Raw genomic sequence first — 22367 nt, forward strand, 5'->3', positions numbered from 1 at the left:
CATTGTGCTTACTTCTTGTCTATTTGCTGTTCTCTTTCCCCTTCTCCTCGTACATTCACACGAAGGGTACAGCAGCCTTTTACTTAACCCCTGGGTAACAGGGTTAGGGGGGACTCAAGTTGCTGAGCTACTTAGAGCCGCCCTGAGAGTTTTCTCCCTGCCCACATCCCCCATTAGGTCCTAGCTTCTTTGGTCCTCTCTGGCTCCAGGTCTCCCTCCCAGAGTCCCACCCCCGCCTCTCACCAGCCTGGACCACCTACCTGCTCGCCCGCCATCACTATCCCTCCCTTGCCTGTTTCTCTCCTTGGATGTCTCCCTATCTGAACTCTGTGGTTAAATTTGCTTACTGGTTCCCTCTCTCCCTTTAAGCTCCACAAGGGTGTCCCATGCACCATTGTACCCCAGGGTCTGGGGCACAGAGCAGTGAAGACCAGGAGAGAGCGGGTGGGTGGATGGTGGCAGCTGAGTCTGCAGGGGAAGCACCCACCTGTCAATCCCAGTGGGACTGGTGCAGTGAAGAGGAAGAGAGGTCTCCTGGGATCCCACCTCACCTAGGTGCAGGGGCACAGACTGCCCACCCTCTGGGTCCCAGAGAAAAAACCAGACTCAGGGGAGCAGGCAGAGTAACGTACTAACATTTTTAATACAGTCTGATCAGATCAACTCACATCACAGGGTCAGCCTCGGCTTGCTCACATGTGATACAACCAAGGTGTATGATGTCCCCACCTGCCAGCTCTCCTGCCTTCCAACAGCACTGAAACCTCCTCCCTCCCTGACCAGACTGGCATTTTTAAAATTTTGCATAAAACTATTTCTTCCATAGACTCCAAACAATCAACTAGCCAAGTTAATTATGGTACATCTAAACAAAGTTTAATCCTAAACCCTAACGTGTGACTGCGGTTTACAAAGAGCTCTGTATCACCTGGGATAGCTTTCAGTAGCAATTCACTACAACTGGTCCTAAAAAATAATAACAATAATAATAATAATTAGAGAATTAAAACCCAACAGCAAGTTGAATGGTTAAAATCACCTAAGAACTGAAATTTGGGGTAGGAGTGTCCTCGATTGCTAAGCTTGTCCTAGTGGCAAAATGTTAGCCTTCAAGCGGGGCTCAGGAAGGTCTGGGGCCCTCCAGGTCAAAGGTCAAGCTCAGAGGGCTCTCAGAGGACACTCACCCCATGGTCCACGGGATGCTGTAGACTTCCAGCTTCCTTAAAAACAGTTGGGCATCAGCATTGTGTAAGTGGGCGGAGACCCTATTGTGGTATCTTTTGAGGGAGATGAGAAGGGGGAATGAGGGATTAGAGAAGGGGCAGGGGACCAAAATCACCGAGGTCCCAGAATGCTGTCAGGTGCAGGTGTGGAACTGGGGTCACTAAGACTGAGCACCAGGAGCTCCAGCTTCCGCCCATTAGAGAAACCAGCCCTGGTGTTGCCTTGGAGGCCCGTGTAGTGTTTTCTGCCCTCACCCCATACCGGATCTCGCAGATATTTCTGCCGAGTATCAGATGAGAATCTATTTCTAAAGACCATTGGGGGTTAGGGGTGGGTGACAGGGCTGGAGGGGGAGTTAAAAACGAATAAAAATCTCTCAGCTACAGAACCCAAAGACACCACTTCCCTCCGCATTCACAGCATTTCTCAGTGGTCCCCGGTGGCCGTTTCTGCGGGGACGCAGCATCTGCCTCACTTGCCCTCAGGCCCCATGGGCTGCTGGTCGACCTCGGGATCTACCAGAGATGATGCAAACGCCGACTGAACAATCTGAAACCCAAAGGACTCGAGGAGAGACATGTTCTGCTGGGGAGAGAAAGGTGAGCCAAGGGCAGGGCCCAGGTCCCCCAGGGGGCCCCCGAGGGCCCGGACATGCACCTTCTGGATGTGTTTGTTCAAGTAGGACTTGGAGCGGAAGAAGCTCCCGCACTCGGGGCAGGGGTACTTCTTCTCCCCGTCAGACTCCATTTTGTTTTTGGGGACCGCCATGTCACAGGAGAAGGATCCATTGGTGCTCTGTTTCTCGGGCGTCTTCAGGTCGCTGGCATCCGAGAGGTCACCGTAGGAGTCGGAGCTCTCAATCGGATCCTGATGTGAGCATTTCTGGCCTTCTAGGAGGAAACAGAACACAGAGGAGCGGTGAGGCCAGGCTATGGGGATGCCCCCTCGGAGGGGTCGCCAGGGGCCAGCTCACAGGCTCGTGGAGGGCAGCCGATGGCCAGCCACCGCCCAGCAGAACCCACAGAGGTTCAGCTGGTCAGTCAGGGAGCCTGGCGTGCCTACAGGGGTGAGACAGCAGGGCCTGGGGCTGCCAGCCTCCCTCGCCGCGGACTCTTCATGCAGGCGCACGTGTACTGCTCACCACCATCTCGGCCTGCTTCAAGGAAGGGTATGGAGAGGGGACCTCCTCTGTCTCCACCCAGGACAACCCAAGACCCCCAGCTCCTAGGCGCTCTCTTGGGTGCCTCTGAGGGTAAAACAGCTGTTGTGATGATGCTGAGCAGGTACGTCAGTGGCCTCACCTCTGCACCAGACTGGCTGCACCCTAGCAAGGCAGAACCAGAGCCGTGGGCTCCTCAACCCAGGCAGACCCTATCGACGGCTGAGTCAGAGCCAGTCCTTGACCCAACGCTGCAAACACAAGCCCTGCCCTCACTGCCTCTGCCTGCCAGAAGCCTTCCAGGCCAAGTTGCCAAAGCACACAGCTTAGAAGGAACTAAACAACTCAGTCGGCCAGCTGTCCCTACGCAGGGCCGAGAACAAGCTGGTCCTCGAGACAGCCCTCACTGATCTGCCTTGCCCGGCCCACACGTGAATCCTCCACAATGAGCTCCTTCCTGCCTGGGTTCAGAGCGCCATGCCAGAAAGGGAAGTCTGTGATGGGAGCGTGGAGCATGCCATCTCTGCCATCTGCCAAGCCCCTGGCATCATCCCCAAGGCGACAACAACTTGAAAAACCACAGAACAACCCGAATCAACAAGTGGAGGTGGGGCCTAGGGAGCTCTACGCAAACCAACTCGGAGTCGGCACCGTGCATCTCACAAACGCGGCCAGAGGCTCTCCGGAAAGGGCTGGTCACAGCAACCAACCACCCCTACCGAGGGGGAAGCCAGACCTTGGCTCCACCTGCCCACAGGGTCAAAGGAGAAGAAAGCATTCAGCCACAGCTCCACGTCATCCTTAAAGGGCCACAGGCAATGGACAGGCCCAGAGGCTCATCATGCAGGGCTCCTCTTCCTGCCCTGGGCCCGGGGCGTCCCTGCAGGGCTCTGGACGTGGGGGCTGGCCAGGAGCGAGGAGGGTGCTGGGGAAGAGGAGGCGGGGGCTGGATCTCGGCAGGGCCCTAAAGCCTCACTCACCGCCCTGGAGTGAGATTCCCCACTGTAACTTTTGTCCTGGAGGCCACTGCCACTCAGATCTCGAGCCTCCTTGAGGCGGCCAGCAAGCCGGCAGCCTTCACGCCTCCCCACGCCCGGCCCAGCGCCCCCACAACACAGCCTGCGCAGAGAAGCAAAGTGCAGAGCAAGGGGTCGCTTGCCTTTGTTGCCATAGGTCCTGGCGCAGTGGAACGCTGCTCCCCCATTCGGGATGGGCTCCTGGTGCCTGGAGACCTGGGGAAGGGGAACACCGTGGTGGGTTTTAACATGGACCTTTAAGTAGGAGGCAGAGGAGAAACCTAAACAAGACAAAAGGAGATGAGATCCCGCAGCCGGCACACAGACACCTCTCTGCTTCCCCCACGCCTCTCCTCTGGCCGCACTGGCTAGCACTCCTAGAAAGGGCCCCTCCTTGGCTCAAAGGCGCTGCAACCACAGGAGCCACCTGGCTCAGGAGGGAGGGTGGCACTGTCCTCGAGTCGGCTTCTCTGCAGAGCCCGCTCTGCAAGGCTGTGGAGGCTGCCTGGAGGGATGGCCTGAGATCCCACTCCGGCCAGGGCCAGAGGCCAACTGCCTCGGCTCGCTTGGCACCTCAGTAACAAGTGGTCTGAACGGATGGTCCACAGCCCCAGACCAGCTGCAGGGGCCACGGCTAGAAATGCTGTCAGGAAAGTACATGGGGCTCCAGGGCAGCCACGGGACTCCAGCCGGCAGAATGCTGCTGAACATGTGTGAAGGCAAACCATCTGCACAAGAAGCCAGACGGAGGCAAGATGAAATCCCAAAGAAATGCCTCCGGGAGTCCCCCTTCTTCTACCTGTTAAGACATGCTCTATTTTGCAAACTTTCTCACCTTCAGAATAACTGGGTTTAGTAACTGTTCAGACCTTTTGAAGAACAATGAAAATAGGAAGTTATGTTAAAGGGGGTGTGCAGTCATCTCTTATTCACGGTGGTCTTCTTGGTTCGGTTTTGGAGGATCCAACAGGTTCACTTAAGGAAGAAGAAATAGGCACAATCCTTGTCTTTATTTTGGGGGAGGGGCAATCCAACCTTCTGGGATCTGCTCCAGACCCACCCAGATGCTCCAGTCAGTTTGAGCCTCGAGATGCCTTGGGCTGGGAAGAGTGATCTCGGGCCAATTTCCACAGCAGCCACGAGTCCAAGGAGATGGAACCAGGTGGGCCAGTCAAAGGATTTCCACTTGGGTTTCCGCAGGAAGGAGCTGGGACATCAAATCCTCCCACAGTCAAGGATCCGAAAGTGCCTTCGGCAGGAACCAAAACTTTTCGGCAAAAGGCCCACTTGGGGCGCTATGCCTAGATGGTGTCCCTTTAGTCCACTCCAGATGCAGCTGACACATCCTCGGGTACTTTCATTCCCTCGTTAAATTACAGTCACGGGGTAGCAGTGGGATCCACTACTAATGGGCTAGAGGCTGGAGAGTACTGTGTAATGTCTGCACAAGACTTGTTTGAAAAAAGTCTGAATTGGCCTGGGCTTTCAAATGCTACTGGAACTACAATAAAGGTCACCTTCAGAGAGTGACAGAGGTGTGCAGGCCCAGCGCACTGCATGCATCGCTCTGTGCTTTGCAGCCACATGTACAGCTGCTAAATGGCAGAGCCTGGACTCTAACCCCAGGACCACGTGCCACCATGTGGTCCTTCACCACTGGGCAGACTCTCTAATAGTCTCTGTGTCTTGGTCCTGGCCCTAGAAACATCCTTTCAACTTTTGCAGTAGGCTCCATTATCACCATTTACATTCCTGTATTTCTCGGCCATGTTGGTGGATTAGAATGAAAGCTGCTGGTAGACAGGCTGACCTGTGGGAATCTTATTCAACAAACATCCCCCCGATGGTAGCAGCTGGTGGTTCTGGAGGGAAATGGGGGGCTGGGTGAATCTTCCTTCTTTTCCTGACAAAGAAGACCCTCCTGGACCAGATGCTGCTGTCCTGCCCTGCCTGGTAGAGCACGATGTCCTGCACTGTGACGAAGTCGTCTGCCTGGGGCCAAGCAGGGGACAGACTGACTTATGAGGGTCCCATATAAACACTCCTCGGAGGGAGGCTGTGGTCAGGAAGGAGCAGATGAGACTCACAGGACAGAGGATCTCAGCCCTGCCCCATGGATGGCGCTACGGCCCTGGCAACCAACAGAAATATCAGGACTTTCCGACTGATGCGATGATACCACTTTAGAAGGGAATTTTTTTCTTTGTTTTTTAATCCCTTGCGGGGCCCTCTGAAGTGGTTTGAAGCACTCTCCACGGTGCACCAGGGCAGGGCCACTGCAATCAAGAGGGACGGGAAAGGAGGGAAGGAGCACCAGGAATATTTACTCCTTGTGGGAAGAGCTGTGCTGGGGAACACAGCAGATGCTCAATGAAAACTCACTGTTTTCTCCCGAAAAATGGTCTGGGGACCACGTGGCAGGGTCCCCTTGACGCTGCCCCAGCTGCAGACTACTTACTATCTATAGCAAAACCACATGGCGAGCGGTAGGCGTGGATCCACAGTTGCCACCTAAAGCCCAGAATTTAAACACAGAGCAGCTCAGCAGCCAAGTTTTGGGGTAAAACAGAAGCCGAGTTTCTGTGAATGTATCTTTGAAGCCAGACGCATTTGGCCGGAATTCTAAACTCACCTGCCTGTTCACCACTGATTAACCAAGAACCAAAGAGGAAGCTTTATACAAGCATCAGAGTGATGGGGACACTGAGCACACACGTGACTCCACCACCACCGACAGGCCACCCTCTCTCACGCTCCAGATACGGAGAACATGCTACCACGAGGCTACTGTTTCTCCACTGCATTTTCTTGCCTGGTGTGCTGTAATTCATACTCTGGAAGCAAACCCTCCTTGGCAGCTTCCACATCTGTGCAGGGGTCAGGGACGGCTTTCTTGTCCACACCTTGGTGGGGCTGTGCCCAACTGAGCCGTGCTGGAGGGGGGGCACCAAGTAGGCTTGGGTCAGCTCAGTCCAGGGGACGGCAGGCTGTCTGCATCTACCACTGGTGCTTGCCTCTGGCTGGAGAGAAGGCTTTCTCTACCCTTTAAGCAGATATTTGAGTGCAAGTGTTGTCTCGGTCAAAGACAGATTCCCAATACGCTTTCCCGCTCCCTCCCTCACACCAGTACATACACATCTACACAAAGACCCTGCTAACAGAAACTTAAAAGAAGGGAAATCGTGGCAATCTACCAGGTCCTTCCCACTCTTCAACTCAACTGATTTCCTCAACTTGAACGTGGGAAACAGGCTTTTGTAGCCATCATACTCCTCCCACTGCAAGTTATCTTCTCTGCAGATGGGATGGTCTACATCCTGATATGTCTCCAGGACAAAGACAAGGTCATCTGTCTCCAGTGTGGGGCTGGGCCACCGGCTGCATCTCCTCTCTCCCATTCTTCACAGGCAAGAGTTGTTTGTGTGGCTGCAAGTAGGCAGATGGATGGGTGGTTAAGCTGATTGCTTAAGAATTGCTGGGACTGGAGGATCTCAGGGCACCTGGAAATTCATCTGATCCTGCCTCACCCGCTAACCGGCTGGCTGAACGTTAGCCTTTGCTTGAACCCTTGTAGAGAGAACATCCATTTATTCCTGCAGCTCCTCCTGTAGTCACAGCCTTGAAAGGATGGCCCAGAGTTCCCTGCATTCTGATTCCAGTGTCTCAGTGTCTTTGGCGGCCTATCCTCTTCCTGGAAAAACTGCCTTCCCCTTCCTCTTCTTTTTTGGAGGGGAAGGGAGGCGTCTTTTCCCACTTCTGCCGAAGAAATGAGTCCATAGGTAGAATCCTGCTCCTTCTCTTCTGATGAAGACCAAAATTGTTTTCTCTTCCTTCTGAGGATCCAGGGTGGTTTAGACTAGAGCCCTCTTCTGTCTTCTTGGAGGAATGGGACTTCCTGCTCTGACTCTGGGACCCAAAGCTGGGTTTTTCTGTTTTAGCTTTTGGGTTTTTTTTTTTTTTTGGCCATGCCACGCAGCTTGTGGGATCCTATTTCCCTGACCAGGGACTGAACCCAGGCCCTAGGCAGCGAGAGCGTGGAGTCCTAACCACTGGGCTGCCAGGGAATTCCCCCAAAGCTGTTTTGCTTACGACCCAGATCTAGCGTTGGATTTTCTGAGGAAAGGTGGGCTCTGGTTCTACTCTCCCGGCACCCCCACCCCAGCCACGTGGCCTGTGGCTGCTGTCCAAGTCCTCTTTACCAGACCAGGGAAAACAAATCCTGACGTACAATAGTTGTTGGCTTTGCCACATCAGCTGTCTCCTAACTGGGTCGACTTTCCCTGATATTCCCGGCTGCTCGCAGCTTTTCTTTCCTCCTGAGCGGGGCCCACAGGGGCTGTGGCCCTGGGTCCCCCACTCAGCTCCCCGCCACTTTGTAGTCCAGGCTTTATCTCAGTTTCCTCATTGGCGTCCTCCTCCGCCCTAACTGGTTTACCACCTCTGGTTTCTGACACCAACTCTCAGGCTGAGAACTTCAACCCTGAAACCCCGACAGTACGCCCACTGACAGCACCGTTGCAGCAGGTCTCGAGTTAGTTGGGGACGCGGTCAGGAAGCCATGGGATGAAGCGAGACAAGGAACCATCTCTTCCTAGAGCTGGGCAGCCACAGCCTGATAGCTCTCTCCACACACAGCCCCACTGCTAGCTCCCCGGAGGAAGCTCCTGCCAGAAAGGGCTCTATTGACATATCAGAAAATAGGACAGATGCTTAAGCAGCTTTTCTGACCACCTCCCTGCTCCCGCAGCAGGTTTCCTGGTGGTACAAAGGTTGACATCGAATGGCCCTCAAGGCAAACCCCGGGTGTGCAGTCCCCGGGAGGAACCCAGCTCAGGGCACCAAGAGGACACCCAGCCACTCAGCAGACTCCCTCCACCAGCAACCTCAGGGCATGTGGAGATAGCACAGGACTCAAAGTTTCCAGCCAAGGACTGCAGGGGGGTTGCACCTGGTTCAAATCAGAGTGTCAGCGAGCTGTGTCTTTCCTGACAGTTACAAAGTGTAAGGAGGGCCTCCCAAGTGTGCTTCGGCTTGCAGGGTTCAGAGAACTTTCACCTACCTTGTCTCCTGGGATCCTCACAGCAACCCTGTGAGGTGGGCAACGGGGATGTTCTCAACCCCGTTCAGAGATGAAGAGACTGAGCCTTCGAGAGGGGAAGGGAGAGTTCAAGGTCACACAGGAGGGTGAGGTGGGAGGGGCCAGCTAAACCCTGGGTCCCCTGCCTCCTAGCTTAGTGCTCAATCCACTAAGCCACACTCAAGACTTCCAGAAGTGTTGCGACAAGAGTGTCCCAGGAGATAGGACTCTCCAGCGACGTCCCCGCCTGGCCAAAGCAAGCGCACCATGCAGAAGCATCCTCACGCTCACCAGACAGCTGCCCCAACTCCTTCAGCAGATAAGGCGCAGCCTCCTCCACTGACGCTGCTTGCAAAACACGAACCTCAGCCCTTCTAACAGCCAACGAGCCCTGGCAGAAGCTCAGGGACAGGCCAGACTTCATCCAACACCACACCAGGGCCACAGATGCCACCTAGGCCAACCTCAGCCGCAAGCACGCTGCCCTGCTCAGAGCACCTGCCACTTTCCGCTCTCATCAAGGCCACAATCTACCTGGGCCTGGGCTCTTCTGACCATTTGCGCTAGAAAGTTTTGGCCCTTGTCCATCTCCAGACTCAACGTCCTTACCTGGCTGCTGACTTTCACGTGCCGGTGGATCAGCCAGCAAAGCTCTTGAGCAGGACCCCTCATTCTCCCACCTCTTGAGGCCTAATGACTCCCACCAACCTCAGTAGTTCAGCGCATCCATCCTGCCCCCTGGGCAGCAGGTGTGTCATGGGCCCAAGCCTGGGAACAACACTCTCTGCTGTTCCCACTTGCTGAGCCCCTGGCAACTCCCATTCCAAGCACCCCAGGTTTCTTGGAAAGGAAAGGGTGACAAACAGCTAGCTGGGGGATAAGATGTTTATCGCTCAGTGGGAAGGGAGGGAGGGCTGGCCGTGCAGAGTGGAGCCTGAGGCAGGGTGGTCAGACACCCCCCGGCCTCCCACACGGGCTCAGGCCCATCCCCTGGACATGAGGAAGTAGCAGGAAGATTACCTCGGTTACAGATACTGCAGAAGTTGCTGGGCCCCTCGCTGTGCTTCTTCAGGTGGTCTGCCATGTACGCTGCCCTCAAGTACTTCCCGCATACCTGGCAGGGCACCTTGTCTTCATGACAGGCCAGGTGGGAGCGCAGACGGTCTCGGGTGGCAAAAGAAGCATTGCAGGTCTGAGGGCAGAAAGGAAAACGGGGTGAGGTAAAAGCTGGCGTCCACACCCGAATCCGTACCGAGCACACTGTGGCACAAAGCCATTTCCGGCCAACACAGGGACTCCCTGTATAAAGAGAACTTCAGAATGCGGCCAGGCTTCCTCCCCAGATGCCAAGTAAGCCGCTCCTACTCCCCATGGTCTTCCCCACAGGACCCCTGAGCTAGGATCACTGGTTCCCACTGGCCCCCAACATGCACATTACATGGCAGGCTGAGTTCTGCAAAACAAAAGAGCTAGGGGTTTTCATTCTTAAACATTTAAGAACTGATGTTAGTTGCATTGGCTGTAAGTGAATTTACAGAAGAGCTATTGGCATATAAACGGAACAGTCTTCACCTTCTCCACCCTGGGTTTCCCCTGGTTCCTTTATACAAAGAATCTAATTTACTCACTTTATTCAAAAGCAACATTAATCGTGGCCACAGGGAAATGGAAAGGAAAGGCAGGACAGAACACAGAGATTACTCTTCATAGTATCCGTGTGCGTTTGTATTGAGAAAGCAGCCCATAAAGTGACTGTCAATTTTGCGAATGTGAAAATTAGCAGAGAGTGAGGGCCGGAGGCTCCGGGGGCATCTGCGGAACCCCAGTGCTGGTGCCAACAAGGATGGCACCACCCTGCACTGACCAGTGCCCCCCCACCGTGCCAGGCAGGCCCCAGACTCCACCTTCAGAGGCCTTCATCGCATGCAGTGCATCCTCACGGTGGCCCTCGAGGCAGGCCGTGGTCTCACCCCACCGGCCAGGAGCTGCAGTCAGTACCACACCCTGGGAAGGCAGACCCGGGTCCCCTGACTCGGTCTCAGCCCTGGGTCTACCCCCAACATCTCTCCCCCAGCCTGGGCCTGCATGGCTTCCCAGCCTTGGAGGTCACAGAATGTCGGGAAAGCCCTCAGGAGAGTTGAATCTGGTGACCTTCACTATTTTGGATCCACGGATGTCTCAGGAGTTCTAGTCAAGGTTGACTCATTTCTTTTCTCTGTACCTGTGTTTACCATTTTAGAGCCACAAGAGAAAGCAACATTCACCTTTAATTGCATCACAGACCGAACGTTAACCCATTGAAGACCCGCCACCCTGTTAACTGGCTAGAATGGAGGTGTTCCTGTGGCTCCACTGAACAGAAACAGATCCCGAGATCCTGAGACCTTAAGGTAAGCGTCTGAACACTGTCACCACGTACAACGTCTATCTATTGCTTTACTGTACAATCAGAGCGAGAAACAAATGCATTCGATGCTGTGGAGGTAGAAGACACCATGGTTGCTACCCCAACCCCAAATGTCTGCATCAGGACCAGCTGAGCTCTTCTTAGTCGTTATCTTTTGAATAAATGTTACATATTTGAATAGAACAATTTATGCTAATAAAATACAGTTGACCCTTGAACAGTTTTCCAGGGTTTGAACTGACCCTTGAACAGTTTTCCAGGGTTTGAATTGAACGAGTCCACTTATACGCGAATTTTTTTCAACAGTAAATACTACGGTAGGTGGTACACCATCTGCAGTTTGCTGAACCCGCGGATATGGAACCGCGGACGTGGAAGAATCGCATACACAGAGGGCCGACACTAAGTTGTATGTGTATGTGTATTTTTGACTGCTCGGAGGGTCGACGCCCCTAACCTCCGTGTTGTTCAAGGGTCAAGTGTACTGCTTTCATGTTTTATAGATTGAGTTTATTCATCTGACAAATGAGGGAGCTAAGTTTAGAGAGTAATTTGCACAAAGCACAGGGCTCAGCTACTAGAGAAAGCAACACCCTGCCACAGCAGGGCCAGTGCCCTACCAATCCTCCTGGCCACCCTGGGGTATTCCCCTCCTCCCCGATTTACAGCCGGGCAGACAGAGGCCCTGAGAGGACTCGGGGCAGCTGGACTGAGAACCAGCCCCTGAGCATGTGTTCTTACCACCTCCAGCCTCAGCAGAGGTAGCTTCTGGTGAAAGGTGTGGATAGTTTTTATCAGTGTACTTGGTAGCCAGGGCTGTCCTGATAGAGGTGACAGGATCTGTGCAGGGAAACTTGAGCACTTAGGTGACTCAGAAAGCACCATGGGTGCTTGGTCTCATGGCCACAGGTGGGCCCCCCGTCAGGTACCTTGTGACCCAACCATAGGCCACAGTGGGTGGAAAACTGAATCTTCCCCCAGCCCCACCAGACTGTAAACCAGAGTAAGGGGTGCCATGAACACCTGCGGGAGAGAGGGGTGCACCTGTCGATTTATCTGGGGACGAGAGCTGGCTTGGCCGGACAGCGACTTGAGGACCACCGCCACAGTGACGAGAGGCAGGGTGGTCTACACTGCAGAACTCAAAGGAGCCAACAACGGACCAGGTGTTAAGAAAATGCAGCTGAAAGCGCACATTCAGGATCCCACCTTCTGTGGCCCCTGGGAGAGGGTGCCACTAGAGGGATGAGATGCCTTGTTTTGCTCGCCAGCTTTCTTTTGGGATGTGTCCCTTAAAGCACTGCCTGTCATACTTTGCTAACGAAAGATAATGGACAGCCAGACTTCAATTATCCACAAGTGGATTATCCATTTGGGGGATTAGCTAAGCAAAATTAAAGCTGCAGACCAGGCTGAGTCCTCCCGCCCTGTCCTCCACTGATTATCTCTCAAGGAATGAAAGCAAACTTTAGCCTGAGCAAACATAATTAGGAATGTAAATCTGCTGCTGGGAAAACAAAACAAAACACAAATGCAACAAAAACTATCACTGTGTTACAAAGCCAAATTGAAATGGTGGTTGGCTTCTCTGTGCCAGGATTGACCCTTTGTGGCTGGAGTACCCAAGGCTTTCTGGAGGAACTGTGAAAGTGCCCAAGTCCGAGTCTAGGCCTGCCAGAAGTTCAGACAACACCAAACATAAAAGGCCTGGTCACTTAACCCAGGAGAGAAAGGAGAGAAAGGCTGAGGAGAGAGATGGATCTCAAAGAAGGGGGTGCCCGGAACCTCCATGCTGGGGCCACTCAAGAGAAAAACACTTCCTGTCCTGGAGGCAGGGAGAAGGCAGAGGGACCCTGACGGGATCAGCACCCCCATCGATCGCCGGTGGTGCTGGGAACCGACATCTCGCCCCAGCCCTGCGCACAGGCAGCCTGCTATTGCTGGAGGCACACCTGCAGGGTCCTGGCCCAGCCCCCACAGAGGTTCATCACCACTCAACACTGAGCCCCAGCCAGGCTCCCTTCCCTCCCTACCAGTTTCTCCCCGTCCCAGACTTCCGAATGCTTTTCTTCCCAAGGGTTGAACAGCTCAGGAATGGGGCCTCAGTGGTACCAGGGACACCGGTGCACACCTACTCTTGGTGGCCTTTGAGCCTGGCAGCCTCAGGGGGTATCTTAAGTAGTCTTTTCCATAGCCTTAGGAAAGTCTGAGGGCAATGCATGTGGGCTCAGCACCATGGGCCTTGCTGGCCCCCTTCTTCTCGAGGGTGTCAGCTCCCTTATTCCCACTTCAATTCCTAATGAGTTATCCCTCCAGCCCAAACCCTCCAACCAGCCCCCGAGAAGTGGGGCCACTGGGAGCAATGGGAGAGGTCTGAGCTGTTCTAGCCTCTCGGCTTCAGGCTGAACTCCATCTGGGGTCAATGTCCCAGCCCACAGCACTCACAGATCAAGCAGCATTGGGGCATCTGAGCCATCTAAGGACACTGAGGCCAAACCCCAAGGAGACTTGCGTGTCACTGCCAAGCCTGAGCCCCCATGCCCCCACGTTCGGAGGGCCTTTCCCCTCAAGCTGTGGCACCCGTCTCTTAACTGGCCCCTACTGTCTCCTCTGTGGCATCAGGAGGGACCGAGAGGTATGGCTCATGCCCAACTCTGCCAGAGGCTAAAGGAACCAACTCCCAGAGAGCTGTCTCTTCACCTCTGATACTTTCAGCAGACACACCATGCAAAACAGATGCCCCTGCTGTTTAACAAAGCCCAGGCACACCTGGCCAGCCAGCTCAGAGCCTGAGAGGCAGCACGTCTTCACCTGCACCTGCCAGGTCACTGTTAGGGGAGTTCTGGCTGTGGGGCTGGAGGCAAGGCCAGCAGGATTGTGAGAGTGTGTGTCGGAGGGGCAGGTGCAGGAGCAGGCTCGTACACCAAGGGACAGTGATGTCAGTGTTATGACACAGACCAAGGACAAAACACACAAAGCCTCAAACGTTAGAATGAAAACTTTTATCATCACTCCTATTATCCCCGCAGAGCCCGCGGGGGCTGAAGGGCACACCACTGGGATCCGACGGAGGTCTACATCTGCTTTATCAGCACCCAAAGCCATATATTGGGATGACCCAATGTAAAGCTACTGGTTAATCTAGTTCCTGAGCAGACCTGCTAATAAACCTCAAAACCACAAAAGTCTAATTCACAAGCCAGAAATGAAAGCGGACCTGTGTGAGTGGGAAGGGACGAGGGCAGCATGGTTGGCCCAGTTGGAGTTGCACCGGAGTCTCCTCTCCTCTGGAGGAGGATTCACTCCCAGAGTCAGGGGAGGAGTGGCCAGGCCCCATTCTAGAAACCCCTTAGGGGAGGTGATGCCAGGGGAGGGGAAGCATGTAAAAGCCGGTGGCTTAGTTCCTAGGAAAGCATCAACCTCCAGGCAAGGACAGACACCCAGGGGTACCATCTGCTAAAGAGGGAAAACAAGGCAAGAGAGCCCAGAAAGAAACGTGGAGACCATGGGGAGGACCAAGGAAGGAGCCCTTTGCTACCCCTATTTGGGGTCCTTGAGCTGGGAAAGAGTCCAAGTCACCCAGGGAGGAGCTGGGCATAGTGGGCAGGGACCACTCTCCTGGCCTCTCCCAAAAGCAGGGGGCTCAGACCACTGCCACTGCCGTTCCCCTCCACAGAAAACCCTCTCGGGAGGCCCCGGCTAGCCCACAGGCCACTGGGTAAAGGCCCGGCTGCCCTCTGGGGCAGTCCAACCCTGCCTCAGATAGCCCGGCGGGGCTGGGCAGAAGAGAGCGTTGCTGGAGGGTGCCGGGCCCAGGTTTTCGAGGGCTGGGAAGGATTTTTTTAGAGAAAGGGAAAAGGCGGTGTCAGGAACCGAATGGGACGACCTCCACAAAGCAGGCTGGGCAAAGTCCCATGATGGCAGGTCGCTAGGAAGAGATTCCAGGGGCGGCAGGCCGCTGCTGCTCCCAACCCACACCTGGAAAAAGGGCAGAGAGTGCAGGTTACCCCCCCAGGCCACCGGGCATGCCCCCACTGCCCTCTGGGCTCCTCCTACTCTGCTGGGCTGCTCAGCACACTACCTGGGAGAGTCAGAATGTGCTCCGTGATGAGAGACAGAGGGAGAGGAGGCAGCGAGGCACAGGCGCATCCCAGCAGGCCCACCCCTGGTCGCCTGGCCGTCTGGGAACACCACCGCACCTGGCCCCTGGGGGCTCTCTGCCCCACCTACAGCACGTCCATCCCTCCCTATTATTGGTCTCCCCAGACCCTCCTCCTTGCCACCAACAGGATAAAGAGAAAGAGGTCACCCCATCAGACATTGCAGTAAGCACCCCACAACTCTGTTTCCCACTCAGATGGTGGGAACTTGGCCCAGGAAAGGGGGGACGACCAAGGAGAAGATAGAAGTGTGTTTTCCACCCACACAGGAATGCTCAGTGGCCAGGAGAGGAAGCTCAATTTTCTGGGCATCACAGAGCCCCCAGATATTGTTCAAGCAGACAAACCAAGGGTGAGAATCTTGCCCAGCCTCCCCTACCTACTGCTACACAAAGAGCTCTCAAGGACAGGAAACCACCTCGCTTTCCAGTTCTCAGAAGCCCTTGGCTGTGTGCACACGTGGCTCAGGATGGGTTAAGCAGGTGCCAGTGATCGCACCACTCCCTGCCTCCTTCACCCCCACCCCTGCGGCCTGGTGCCCTGAGCTGAGGGGACCCAGAAGGAGCTCCAACTCAGGTCAGGCTGCCAGGCATACAAGGGGAAGAGTTGTTGGCTGGACCACCAGGAGCCCTTAAGAAGCCATTCCCACCCCATGGTGGCCCCTGCAAACTGCTGGGAACCAGAAGCCGGACCCAGTGGGGTGCCAGTGCCCCCAGGACGACACTTGTGCAATGTGGCCCACCATCCAAGGAGCTGGCAAACGCCAGGAGAGGAAAGCCAAGCAACAGAGCAAAGACAGACGGGTTGGGAACCAGGACCCAGCGACCAGGAAGGAGGGGACATCAGCGGTGGGAGGGAGGGGGCTGGGGGAGAACAAAGGAGAAGAGCAGACAGACGGTGGGGGGACAGAGGGGGAGGTGTGCACAGCGGTGGTCAGCCAGCCAGCCCAGCACGCACAGCAGCTGGCTCACGGCCGTAGCTGTGAGGACAGCAGCATTCTCTTTCAGCCCATCTCTGCCCCGGCCCAGCCCCTACCTGACACTTGTGAGGCCGCTCAGAAGTGTGCACCTGCTTGATATGTCCGTTCAAGTGATCAGGCCTAGAAAAGAGAAACAAGAGAGACTTTAAAACAAGACCTTAAGAGAGGGGGCTACAAACTTGGCCAGACCCCTGCCCCCACAAGGCTGGAGAGGACTCCCTCACCCCACCCCAGCATGACAAAGAAAAGTCACCACCCAGCTCTGGCTCCTGAGGCCCAGGCCTCTCTGCCCTGGATTTCTCTAGAGGGGGAAGGGGAGTGAGCGTTTGTCTCTGACCTTGCCTACCCGCCTCCCCCCACCAGAAACTCAATGATTTCTAGGATCCAAGGAGGGGGCTTTAGAATGAGACTGGGCTGCCTTGCTGCAGCCTTTCCGGGAGGGGGTATGTGTGATTCATTGTCCAGACTAAAGCCCCTTAGAAACTCAGCATTCCCCTCCCCCAGCCTCTCCCACCACAGCAGCCAATGAATGCCACCCGGATGGAATTCAGTCCCCAGAGGCCAAGGGATGAAGCCTTAAGCCCCCAGCTGGGCTGGTAAACCAGATGCCCGACAGAGCAGGTGGGCAGGGTCTGCCTGACCGGTAAGACTGGTTCCTGCTTGGGGCCCCTCTGAGGGAGTTCTCCATCCCTACGTTCATACACACAAGGCCCTCAGTACCCAGGCAAGTTAAAACGAGCCTTTTATTCTAAATATTCTCTTAAGAGGAAAAACAACCCTCTGCTTGCAGACAAGACTTCAGTTCCTTATCAGGCTCACTAAAAAGTCAATCTAAAACGACATCCTGCCCTCCTTCCTCTCTGTCCAGTGAACATAAAGGGGATCTGTGGGTTCAGGTGGGCTCTGGAGCCACCAGGTCAGAGCAGATCAAAGGCTTCGCTGTTCAGAAGAGACTCTGGGTGCCCAGCTCTGTGCCCCATGATTCCGGGGCTGTGAGAGGCAAGGCCGGAGTCTACTGACCCAGGATAGCCAGTGCTGTGCGGGGGGGACATGGAGGCGTGGGAGCATAAGGAGTCCCAGATGCACTTGTTTCAGTCCCTCCCCCGGCGGCCATTCAAGCGGGGAAAGTCGCTGGAGGAGCCTGGCCTCCCGCCCCCAGAGGGGGCCCCTCGTCTGGTGCCGGAAACACAAAGGGAGCCCAGGGAGAAGAATGGTGAGGCCCGGTGGCTGCGGCCTGAGGAATCCGGCCCCTTCCCACAGGCCCCAAGGAAGAGAGACGGTAGGGCACGCCTAGTGCCAGAGAACTTCCCTGAGGGAAGAGAAAGCAGCTCTTGGCCACATCATCTCAAAATCAGGGCCGTTAAAACACACTCCCCAAACCTGACATGGCCCTGCAAGGTCAAGTGAGCCCCCTGCAAGCCTCACACCCCCAGCTCTTGGAGAGGAGCTATTCCATGAGTTAGGAATAGGACAAGTCATGGGGGGTGGGCACCATTCCTCACCTGGAGAAGCCTTTCCCACAGCTCTGGCAGATGTAGGGCTTGCCCACGGACCCATCGTGGGACCGCACGTGGTAGGACATGCGATCTTTCCTCTTGAACCGCAGCCCACACACGGGGCAGGAATAGGGCTTCTCCCCCGAGTGGGACAGCTTGTGCCGATTGAGATGGTACACGTCACGAAAGATCTTGCCGCAGATCTCGCAGGCCACCTGCTTCCTGGTCCGGCTCCTCTTTCGGGGGCCGTCGGGGTCCTCAGAGATGGGTAGCCCATTCTCACCCAGCCTCGGAGGAGGAAGGTCGATGTAGCCCAGCTGGAGGCTGGTGACACCATGCTGGGCCTCGTGCTGCCGGAGCCGGTTGGCATCAGTGAACACCTTCCCACACAGGCCACATGGAAGGATGCCTGCCTCCCTCAGGCCCCCTGGGGACCCGAACATTGAGTCCAGCAGGTTGGCCTTCCTTGGGCGGCCCCGGCCTCGCTTGCCAGTCAGGGGAGGGGCACTGGATGCCACATTGGGGAATGGGGAAGTCAGCAGTTGGGGGGACAGGGGTCCGGCCACCATGGGCAAGCGGTCCACCCCAGGTAACACAGGCAGGGAGGCTTGGCTCGCAATGGCTGCACCAGCCGCCCGAGCTGCCTCCTCCTCAGGCTGCATGCTGCCTGCGATGCCATTGCTGTTGGCTGCCAAGGCTGCCCCATTGGTCATGTCCAAAGGGAAACCCAAGTCCGAGGTCCCAGGGGGACGAAACAGCATGATGTCGGCCCGGGCAGGGGGCACCAGGATCTGCACATTGGACTGTTTGATGACTTCCTGGCAGATCTCAATGACCGACCTCATCAGCAGAAACTTGGCGGCCGTCATAAGCTCGGGGAAGCTCTCCAGGCGAACCACAATGCGGGAAGTGTAGGCGAAGTCCAGGATGTCCCCGAACACCTTGGAGCTGATGGTGTGCATCTCCAGCTCCCGGCTGCCCCCAGCCCCGCCGCCCGGGGCCGCCGCTGCGCCCCCCACGTCAGCGGGACCCCCGTCCGCAGCTCCGCCGTCGCCCAACTGGGCGCTGAACACCGACTCAAAGTACTCGCTGCAGGCAGCCAGCACCGCGCGGTGCGCCGGGAAGCTCTCGTCGCCCACCCGCAGGAGCACGTCGCAGAAGCGCCCGCCGTTTTTGCGCTGCTGGTTCAGGTTGTGCAGCATCTCCGTGCTGTGTCTGCTCACCTGGTAGGTGTAGCAGCCCGACGGGCCGCAGGAAGCGTCGTTCACTCGCTCCATGGCCGCCGCCCCCTCCCCACAAACCGGGCCGCGTCACTTGCCAGCCCCACTCCCTTCCCCTAGGCAGCAAGAAGCGGGGTGCAACGAACGTGTCTACACTCCCCACACGTGCCGGCCCGGGGCTCTGTAGTCTCGCAGGTGCGCGGAGCGCACACGCCCCCTGCCCGGATCGGACTGTCTAGACGGCAGGGCACACCACCTCCCACATAGCTGCCCCCACCCCTGCTGGATCGTGCACTCCTCTCTCCTCTCCGCCCGCCCGCCTCCCCTTCTCGGTCTACCTCCGGGGGGTACGCGAGCACAGAGGTGCGCCCCTCCCGCAAACGCGCCTGCCACCTCCCCTCCCGCCCGCCAGGCGGCGCCGGCGCGCAGCCAAGGGGGCGCGCGCGCGCGCGCGCGCAGGGAGGAGGAGGAGGGGTTTGTCGCGCAGGCGCGCGCGCCGCGGTTTTTCCCGGGCCCGCTGGGGGCGCGCGCTGCGTCCCCTGCAAAGCGCGAGCCGGGGCGGGGGCGCCGGAGCGGAGGAAACAAAAGGCTAAGGCTAAGGCGGCGGCGGGGCGCGCACCGGGGCGGCAGCGCGGGCCGGGTCCCGGAGCTTGGCGGGCGGAGTCGGTAGCGAAGGCTGGAGCGGGCGGGCGGCGGCAGCGGCAGGGCGGGCCCTTTCCCGGGCCGAGCGAAGGCGGCGGCGGAGCGGCGGCGCTGCGGCCCCGGGCTCCGTGTGTTCGGAGCGGAGGAAAGATGGCAGCGGCTGCACTTCCTCTTGCACTTTCACCCCTGGGGGGAGGAGAAGGAGGGGGCGATACCAACAACACCCCCCCTCCGCTTGCAGAAAAAAAAAAGAAACGGCGAGCTCGGCTTGGGGGGCCCCCGGCGCCCCCGGCCCTGCACGTGCGCACCCGAATCCCTGGCCCGGACCGCCCAGCGCTGCAAACTTTCCACTTTCTTTGTGCCGAGCGCCCCCCCCTCACCCAGCCGAGGATGCACGTCCCCCCTCCCCTATTTATACACCCCCCCCGCAGCTCCGCTCCCCCCCGCTTCCTGCCCCCCCTCCCCAGTCCCCTGCTCCGCCAATGCTAGCGCAGACTGAGCCCCCGTCCGGCCCCCGCCTCGCCACCCCGCCCGCGGGGCCGGGGGCTGCAGTCTCAGCCCCCCCGGACCAATGCAAACGAAGCGCCTAGCCAGCAAACCAGCTCCCACTGCCCCTCCCTCCCCGCCAAGAGTGGCGGAGAGCGGACGGGGCGGGGGGTGGGGGGAGACCGAGGGGCGCAGATGTGGGCCCCCCAGCCAGCGATGTACACCCGTAAGTCGAGCGGGCGTTGGCTACCCTTCGGAGCCCCCCTTCGATGCCCGAAATCCCCAGAAGTCGCCTGCAAGCGCCTCCCCGCTACCAACCCCAGAGAGGGCTCGGGGTCCTGGCTGGGGGCAGGCCGAACCTTCGGAGCTGCTTCTGGACCCCGCGCACTGACTGAACCGAAGGGGCTGCGCGCCCGGGAGAGCTGGGGATACGAGGCCATCGTCCACCCTCTCCCCCAAACCGCCACACGCCAAGCTTTGTGCCCCAGGGAGCGGAAAGTAACCAGCTCGGGGAGGCGACAACATAGAGGCAAGGGCGATGGGAAGGGGCAGGGATCCCCGCGCACCCCAGGGAAATGGGGGTACTGGACCCTCCAGGGAGCACCCTTTGGCCTCCTGAGATCGGGAGCATCCCCGGCGCCCGCAGCCCAGCGAGTCGCCGAGCTCTCGGGCCATGAGCCCCGCCGGCGGGCCTGGGCGCTTTGTCCCGGCCGTCCGGGAGATGCTGCCGCGCGCGGGTTGGACACAGAGGTTCATCTGCCTGGGAAGAGCTGGCGGCCGCTGCCAGGCAGCCCAACTTGGAACTCTGGGCTGCAGGCACCGCGTGTGCGGGCGGGAAGTTCCCACAGTTGCAAAGAGGGAGCGAAGTATGTGTTCCAAACTTTCCACGGTTCCAAACTGAGCGCTTCCATTAAGAAAAGCGGTATGCGGGGGAAAAGCATTCTGGGTATTAGCATGCAAATGAACGGGCCAGGCTTCCAGCTCCGCTCGGGATTCCCACCGCCGCGCGCCTTGCTTGCGCAGAGCCACGCGCGCCCACGGGTTCCGGGAGTGGCGCCGCGGGAGGACCAGAGTTCGAATTCGATACTTCTGCTCTCTGGTTGCGTGGTTTGGTGACGGTCACTTTGCCTTTCTGAGCCTTAAGTTAAACACAGTTTCCTAATATGTAAACCGGGGACAGCAACACCTGTCTCTTGAAGTGGTGAGGTCTGTACAGCACATAGTTCTGGGCTGGGTGTCTCTCCTTACACAACTCCGCCCTTCCTAGGTCGCAGTAGGTGCCAAATGCCTGTTGGAGAAAATAAATGATGAAGCTTAGAGGGCTGAGGGAAGTTTCCCGGACCCGGAGCCAGGCGATCTGTGTTCTAAGCCCAAACTAGCTGTGCCACCTCGGGCTAGTGCCCTAACCTCTCTGACCCACAGCTCAGATTCTTTGGTGGATTCTGGGAACGGGCAATTTTTGTGTTTGAGAGCAGCCACAAAGAAAGAGGGATCTGGGGCTTCCCTGGTGGCGCAGTGGTTGAGAGTGCGCCTGCCGATGCAGGGAACACGGGTTCGTTCCCCGGTCTGGGAGGATCCCACATGCCGCGGGGCGGCTGGGCCCGTGAGCCATGGCCGCTGAGCCTGCACGTCCGGAGCCTGTGCTCCGCAGCGGGAGAGGCCACAGCAGTGAGAGGCCCGCGTACCGCAAAAAAAAAAAAAAAAAGAAAAGAAGGATCTGATTATTGAGGGCCTACAGTATACACACAGACTCTCTCCAAGGTAAATATATTCCCATTCTACCAATGAAGAAACGAAAATGAATGACTTTCCCAAGGCCACACAGATAGTGGTGGAGCCAGAAATCCAACCGGTTAACCCGGGTGTGCCCCTTCCTTGCCAGCGGCTTCTGAATCCCCTCAGTGTCAGAACCCCCCACATGAACCAGGAATTGGTTTTCAGTCTGCCGTGCTTAGAAAACAGGGTGCTGAGATGTTCCTCCCAGAGGGGTCACGCTGTGAACGTGGGTTCAGAGTGCTCTCAGATCACTGATCCACAGTGCTCTGAGGAAAACAGGGAAGATGCACCAGCCCCATTTTGCAGAGAGGAAGCCTGAGGCTCAGGGAGCTTGAGTGATTGGCCTAGGATCCCACCATGAGGAAGTGGCCAGACACAGATCCAGATCCCAGTCCTGACCGCAACTGGGAGCTTTTTCCTGCATGTCATCTTGGCGGTGTAATTGTGTGGGAGGCCTGTGATGATCTCCCAATTTCATCTATAACTGAACCTTCAGTCTTGCCTCTTAGGCTCTTTCTCTTTCTTTTTTTTTTGTAATTGAGGTGAAATTCACATAACATAAAATCAACCATTTTAAACTGTGTAATTAAGCAGTACTTATTACATTCCCAGTATTGTGCAAACAAGACCTCTGTCAAGTTCCAAGACATTTCCGTTTCTAAAAGAAAATTCTGTCCCCAATCCTCACTTCCTCCAGCCCCTGGCAACCACCAATCTGCATTCTG

The 22367-nt window shown here is 56.9% G+C and overlaps 1 protein-coding gene and 1 long non-coding RNA gene across 8 annotated transcripts in view; one reads left to right on the plus strand and one right to left on the minus strand.

Annotated features, from left to right (window-relative positions):
* Positions 1-11101, plus strand: part of LOC309814538 — a 34739-nt gene extending 23638 nt beyond the window's left edge. For both annotated transcript variants that reach the window (XR_014295722.1, XR_014295723.1), the window contains 2 exons: positions 1645-1823; positions 10716-11101. This is a non-coding gene — a long non-coding RNA (uncharacterized lncRNA). The remainder of the gene's footprint in view (positions 1-1644; positions 1824-10715) is intronic.
* PATZ1 (POZ/BTB and AT hook containing zinc finger 1) lies at positions 1696-19081 on the minus strand (the record flags this gene model as incomplete). Of its 6 annotated transcripts, none has more annotated exons than XM_082640509.1 (5): positions 17525-19074; positions 16079-16142; positions 9497-9668; positions 3543-3680; positions 1696-2111 (listed from the first exon to the last, which is right to left on the minus strand). In XM_082640509.1, the coding sequence occupies exons 1-5, from the start codon at positions 18793-18795 to the stop codon at positions 1696-1698; spliced, it is 2061 nt and encodes a 686-aa protein (XP_082496635.1). In that variant the 5' UTR covers positions 18796-19074. The 6 variants fall into 6 exon arrangements, with proteins under 6 accessions (XP_082496635.1, XP_082496634.1, XP_082496637.1 ...); XM_082640508.1 differs by having other exon boundaries at positions 1696-2114; XM_082640512.1 differs by having other exon boundaries at positions 1937-2114; positions 3543-3615; positions 17525-19075.
* Between the last annotated feature and the right edge of the window lie 3286 nt (positions 19082-22367).

The sequence above is a fragment of the Mesoplodon mirus genome (assembly GCF_964341445.2).
Source record: "Mesoplodon mirus genome assembly, chromosome: 13".
Taxonomy (NCBI): Eukaryota; Metazoa; Chordata; class Mammalia; order Artiodactyla; family Ziphiidae; genus Mesoplodon; species Mesoplodon mirus.